General features: G+C 27.2%; 1 protein-coding gene across 1 annotated transcript in view; it reads left to right on the top strand.

Moving 5' to 3' along the window:
- Positions 1-5,129: 5,129 nt before the first annotated feature.
- LOC105623482 overlaps positions 5,130-7,218 on the top strand; it is a 4,736-nt gene continuing 2,647 nt past the window's right edge. Inside the window, exons 1-5 of the mRNA XM_012204876.1 lie at positions 5,130-5,205; positions 5,770-5,972; positions 6,068-6,221; positions 6,525-6,613; positions 6,706-6,811. Of these exons, the coding sequence (XP_012060266.1) occupies positions 5,130-5,205; positions 5,770-5,972; positions 6,068-6,221; positions 6,525-6,613; positions 6,706-6,811 (628 nt within the window). The remainder of the gene's footprint in view (positions 5,206-5,769; positions 5,973-6,067; positions 6,222-6,524; positions 6,614-6,705; positions 6,812-7,218) is intronic.

Raw genomic sequence — 7,218 nt, 5'->3', positions numbered from 1 at the left:
CGTACGTAACGTAGTACTCTGTCGTTCTATTCGTCTACGTCGTGTCTATTATAGCTAATTAAGTAATAGTAGTATTTTATTGGGTCGTTCTTCTCTCTCTCTCTCTCTCTCTTCTCTCTCTCTCTCTCTCTCTCTCTCTGTCTCTTTATCTTTCTTTACTTTTCTCATATCCTGTAAAGCACTCTCATATATCGTCGATGTTTTGCCACGCTAGATCGTCACCCGACGTCGCTCGACACTTCTGAAGGATCCTACAATACCTTGTCTTCCTTAAAAGTCACGTCGTAAAGCACAGCCCGTAGTTCACATAAAACCGCGCGCTTCATTATCTCGAGTTTTCGCAGCTTCGCTGGAAGAAACGCATATAAAAGAAGTGCAGAGATAATTACAATGCAGATGAAAGAGTTCTTAATGCTACAGCTTTTGTTCTTTTTCTCACAGAGACTGGCGACAGCTTTTCAACGAGCTGATCACATATTAATTAGTCTTCTCGGTATAAAAAAGACTAATTAATTACATTGTTTCAATTGTCGTATAATAGCGATCAATAATATTGAAGACTGTATTTTTTTGCGCTAAAAACGAGATATATAAAAAAAGGAGGAAAAATAAGCATAAGCAAAATTAAAACGAGAATAGAATACTTAATAAATAAAATTAATATAATTAATATAATATTTAATATAGTATAATAAAATAATTAGTAAATTGAATTTAAATAAAATGGATTAATTACTTATAAAAGCATTACTGGTACAGAGATAAGCAATTACGTATAAAATAAATTAGTAGAACTTATGGACCATGCATCTGCGGTATTTGGTCACTCGTATAAACTAAATTTTCAGTAAATTCGAGATTATCTCCCTTCAGATCGGTCGTTTGTCACACAACATTGCCAGACATCGCCAGACATCGGTTGGTTGTTCATGGACTATTTGTTCGCACGGCTGTTTCTTTAACACGCATACATTTCCCAGCACAGATCCGCGTCGAATTTCAAAGCGCTCGCTCCCTGTCTCCCCACTGGCCAAGTAATCACGCGCGGAAGCTTTCACTGTGCGTTTAATACGCCGGAAAGCGTTTTCCAGATGCTCTCCCTCTTAATGCATCGAGATACGACACGAACTGTCTCCTGTCTCCGCAATATACGTCCGCTTCCGTAAAGTACAATAGCAAACGCTGTAATTACTTATTTAATCCATTGAATGGAACGACTAATGAGAGGATATCTCGCTTAAGAGAATTCTGCCGTGCAATCTGGATTCTTTATATTTGTTACATTTCTATGTAGACGTGAGTCTCCCAGAGCAATTTTATCAAAACTAAAAATGAATTAAAAGACTTTTTGTAATTGAATCGTTAAACTCTATGAATTGTGGAATGAAAGTATATTAGCTTTTAGTTATATTGCCGATTTTTATCAATATGATTGAAAATAGAAACGAGCAAAATTTGAACATCAAAGATATTCAAAATCCATTTTTGCTTTCTTTAAAATTAATTACAGCAGTTTTAATATCAATTAAATATAGATAATTAAATTTAGCAATTTTATTAAATCAGAGAATATAAAGGTAAAAAGATATTTTCGGGATTATTATTTGATAAATCAAGAGCAATAGTAGACAAAATTTGCGATCCATCGCCCAAAGACATAAATATCACTGATCTTATAATTCTCATGGTTTATTTGACTTACCGTAACCGAGTTTCTCATAACGCCTGCAGTATTCTAATATTGTACGAAACATGCAGATAGTTGAGATAACGTATATTGCAATACAATGACACGTCAAGCTCTCACAACTTTGACGCAACATCTGTTGACCCCCTGCGGTGCACGACCCTTTAGACTCCTCAGGAACTTCGATATCTCGAGAGTCCTTCCGTAACAAGTGCTCTACCACCACCTACCGTGAAGATGAACCGATATATTAGAAGCAAACCTTGATGCAAGAAGAATAGAGGGGTATTAGTTTGCGGAAGATTGTCGAACAATGCAAATAACGCTTAATAGGCGTTTTTTTCTTAGCAAAAATGTAAGACGTAACTCTATATTTTCGTATTCTCTTAATTTTTTTATTTGTTTTAACGTATATAAATTTGGAGATTCGTATATTTTTTAATATTAAATTTAATATTGAACTTAAGAATCAAAGGCATAAAGCGAAAACAAAAATTAAATTTTTTATACAGATTCATTTAATTCTGGAATTCTAGTGTAGGTGAATTTCCTCTCACTCAAGTGCTAATTCAAATTTAGTATATTGTTATTAAAATTTTAATAACTTTTAATGATATTTAATAAGATTGTTAACATTAAAGTCGTTTTTTTCATATGAAAATATTACTTTAATTATTCTATTACATTTTAATCTATAAAAGATATTAAAAAGTGTAAAAAATATTTAATTTTGTAGATAAATTTTTACTTAGAAATGAGTTAATGTATAAGAAAAATATGAGTAGTATTTTAAGATTAAATACATAAACGAAATTCTTTTTCATTTCTTGAGAAATATACACATTTTGCGCTGAAATAGTTTTATAAACTTTCTCCTAAATAAGGGAATTAATAATGTCGATGCAAATATTTCTTAGATATAAATAAGTAATAAATAATTTCCAGAAGCAGCAAATAATTCTCAATAAAAAGAAAATATTTTGTATACAACATTTAATTAATAAAAAAAAGTCAATAAACATTAAAAATATAAAATTATATTGGAATTTTATGGATTCCTTTTATATGTTTTTATGGATTACTTATGATTACTTGGCGAAAATTTCGTTGATGACGTTAAAAGAAATCACAAAGACATTTTTACAATTTGCAAAATATTTTTGGATATTTTTGGATTCCAGAGAACAGCCGTAATTAAGAGAAAAGCAATAAAACGTATACGGGAGTTACCCAACATTAGCCAAAAATATCCTTGTCGCGGGTGTAAGAATAGTTTGGGACGACATAAATATTTTCGGAGTTACTGACCCGTCAAAACTCTCCAGAACTTTGTCGAGAGGCCTTGTAAGTATTGGCATCTCGAGCGATCTGCCGAAAAATAAACTTCAGTTAGTTTTAATGTAACATTATACATATATTTCAATATCTCCAAATGCACTCCTTGTGAATTTGATAATCTACAATCTTTTTAATCTTTGTTTAAGTGATTATATTTATATGCAAAAATGAAAAATACTGTTTCTTTTATATTATGTATAAGAAAAATTTAATATATATATAAATATACTTTATTGCATTATGAATATATTCTATGAGTATTATATATGCAGGGTTGAGTAGTAACTAGTTAAAATGTTAAAAGTTAAAAAAAAGTTAAGTTAAGTTAATTTTAAATGTATTAAATTTTAACTTAACTAAATTATTTTTAAACGTTAAACTTTTTTTTAAGTTAAACAATTTTTTATCTCTTTTAAATATCTTAAAAAATAATAAGATAAAAGGTATATATTCATAATCTGTTCATATTTTAAAACCATCTTAAGTAATTTCTTAAGATGCTAATACAGCTCTCTGATTGATTTATGCAGTTATGCCTTATGCCATAAACTTTAGTCCGGATCTATAATAGATGTTTTAAGCTTTAAGTCATAAGAAATTGATCAATTACAGTCAAATATTCTCGCATTCGATTGTAATTGATCAATTTCTTATGGCTTAAGACTTATTAAAAAGTAATCACTCATCTTGTATCTTCTCTATGTGCTGGCTGTTTTTTTAAAGTTATATAAATTATATAGTTGTATCGTTATATGTTATATATTTATATCGCATATGAATAAAAAAATTAAAAATTTAATTTACTTAATAATCTATGTTGTAGTTATTTAATCTCATTTTAAGAAAAATTAGGACATTATGATTTAAAAAATAATTTTTTTCAAAATTAATTTTTTTTTAACTTAAGTTAATTCAATATTGACTTAACGTTAAGTTAATTTTTTATTTCTTTAACTTTTAACTTAACTTTATTAATTTTGTAAAGCCATTAATTTTAACTTTATTCAGTTAAAAAAAAACACCCAATCCTGTATATATGACAAGAATAATTGCCGATACTAACATAATTCTTTTAAAATATGCATATAAATCAATAATAAATTTTATTCTTATATAAATCATATTTAATCCTCAATTACAGTTGAAAACTATACTTAAAGTCTAAAGCATTCTGTTTGAAGTACAGAATAAAAGCGAATCTCTTTTTTCCGGTAATTGAGAAAGGAAAATTCATAGCTTTTTTATTTATAATTTAGCACTTCATAATATTAATCGTACAAATTATACAATTATCCAAAAATTTTTACTTTGAATCCAAATGATCGAATCTGTAATTAATGATTATGTTTTTATGAATGAAAATATGTATATGATAATTCCATTGCAGAATATTTACGATTTAAATCATTTCCGTACACATAATATATATAGATATATAAATATCTATAAATCAATATATCAATCATCTGTTCACAACAAAATTTATAATGCAATTAATATTTTCGTAAATAGAAAATAAAATTATGTAAATTTAATTATATGAAAACTATTTTCAAAAGTGCCTGAAATTACATAAATGTTTAGACAATTACATAAATATTTTCTTAGGACGAGGTTCTTAAGATCGTTATAACCGTTGTCGTAATGAACAGTATCAGCGGAAAATTCCACGTTACTTTCATTCAAACATTGTGTGTACACATTCTTCTTGTATTGGTATTTATTCTATATAGATCACGCGTTGTGAGCCAAGCTTACGAATTGACGGAATTTTCCAGAACATTGGTAGGGTATACGAAATGGGGGTATTGGGGGTAGGTCGTACTGTCGTATGATGAATCGACACTCATTCTTCAGTCACCGTTCGTGAGTGCGAACATCGCCGTAATGTCTGAATTAATATTCACAGCAGCAGGTCTGCAGAACTTTTACAAGAGTTAGATTTTTTTTATAAGATATAAAGTATACAAGTGAAAAAATTGTGATTAAATTACTCACTCGCGTATATATAAAATCTACACGTTTTTTTGAAAAGCAAGAGTTTATACTAAAAAATTATCTCTTTAATAAGATTAGATATGAAAGTTCATAGTCAGACATAAAAATGGAAGAAACGGTGGCATTGATTAAATCATGCATAATTTCAAAGAAAGGCGGTGTACCAATTACAGATCTAAATGGTAAGAGTTTTATATTATTCTTTTTATTTAACTAATATTTTTATTTATAAAATATTACATATTATGTAATATTTTACATATATACAATGATACACAAGAAAAAGAGAGTCAGAGAAAGAATATTTATTGTTAAGAGATATTGGCATATAAATAAAAAAGTATTAAACATATTTTATTATTTTCTTTCTATTAAATATATAATATTATTTTCTTTATACACATATGAATAATTAAGATTCTACAATTACATCCTAGATTTATCAATAAGCCTCGTACTAATATATGACTTACTTCTATTTGTTCAAATAAAATTTGCAGAATCTCTTCTCAAATAAATTAGTTCACAAGCTAATTTCTTTAAGATTAATTTAAGAAATTAAAATGAAAATTAAAATAAAATGTTATAAAATTACTGTAAATAAAATTCAGATTTAAATAATAAAATGATTTTATTATTTAAATCTAATAAAATATTAATTCATGATAAGATTCAGAATTTAGAATTTTATATCGTCCAAGATTATAGATTATAGATTTAAAAATTAAAAAAGACTGCTTTTACAGATGAGTTTCAAATTCTCGTTGGAGAATCTATTCCGTATCGCAGATTAGGATTTGCGAGTCTCCGTGCATTTTTACAAACTATAGATGGTTTGGAGACAAATTGGAATAATTTTGGTGAACAAACATTAAGAATAAATGATTCTAAAATATCTCATATCGACAGACTTATATGCAAACAAAAAATGGATTATTCAAAGACTAGAGTATGTTTACATGGCAATTTATATTTTACATAAATACGCAATAATAATTATATATAATACATAGATTAAAAAGAAATATAACATTTTATTTTTAGAACAAATATTATAAACAGTTTATGCGAAATGGCAATTTTAGACACGATCACGATGACCGTAGACAACGGAATAGATTAATTTATAATGCTGATCGAATCAAAAAACGGAATCAGGATTTTACTCAACGTCGTGATCTAAATTTATTTGGAACCAGTAAGATATTCAGTCTTAAATTTGTAGAAATAATATTCTACAATTTACAAAATTTTCTTCAATGTAGTTTTTATTTGTACCTTCAGGAACTTTTCTATAGATTATACTTCTATAGATTATTAATTTTAAGATCTTATCTGATTGTTATTTCTTATTATAACACTTTTATTTTATAATTTTATTTTACTCTATATTTTATAATTTAAATTTTAGATTTTAATTTCATTGTAAATAAAATCATTTGGAATAATAGAATATTTTAAAAAGATATTTTTTTTAATAAATAAGTTTGATTTACTTTAGATGGTGTTTATAAAAATAAAAATTTTTTATATTTGGAAGAAGAAAATCATCATCCAATAGTAATAGAAACAAATCAAGTGAAAAAATATGTGAGTGTACAGTTGAACTTATTGTGCATCAAGTAAAATTTTCTGAAAAGTATTGCAAGATATTTAATGTTTTTTTATGCTAATTATAATAGGACAGCGTATATGAACCCGTTGCAAACGGGCAACAATTACTTGGCGATGATTTCTTTCTACAGCTTGCAATACGAAATTTACATCTTCCTATTTGGAGATACAAGGGTATAACAATATTTTATTTACAAAGGATGTTTTCCATTTGATGACACAAGTCGACACATTATTCTATCCTTGTTGACATTCAGAGAGTGACAAAAATAGAACGACACTTGTGTTAACTTGTGTCGATTTATATCATCAAATGGAAAGCACCCAAAGTTTCCTGCGAGTCCTGTTTGTATTAAATCTTAGCGTTGATTTTGTTATAATTCTTTTTTTACTTATTATTAGAAGAAAATTACATCATTCCTTAAATTATTTAAAATTGCATCATTTTAAAAAATTGTTATCAAAAAATTAAAAAATATAAAATAAATATATTAAAATAACTTTTAAGGCACACACACACACACACACATACACACACACACACACACACACACACACACACACACACACACACACACACA

Source organism: Atta cephalotes (genome assembly GCF_000143395.1).
Source record: "Atta cephalotes unplaced genomic scaffold scaffold00058, whole genome shotgun sequence".
In the NCBI taxonomy this organism is placed as follows: Eukaryota; Metazoa; Arthropoda; class Insecta; order Hymenoptera; family Formicidae; genus Atta; species Atta cephalotes.
This window is presented reverse-complemented; position numbering and strand designations above follow the sequence as displayed.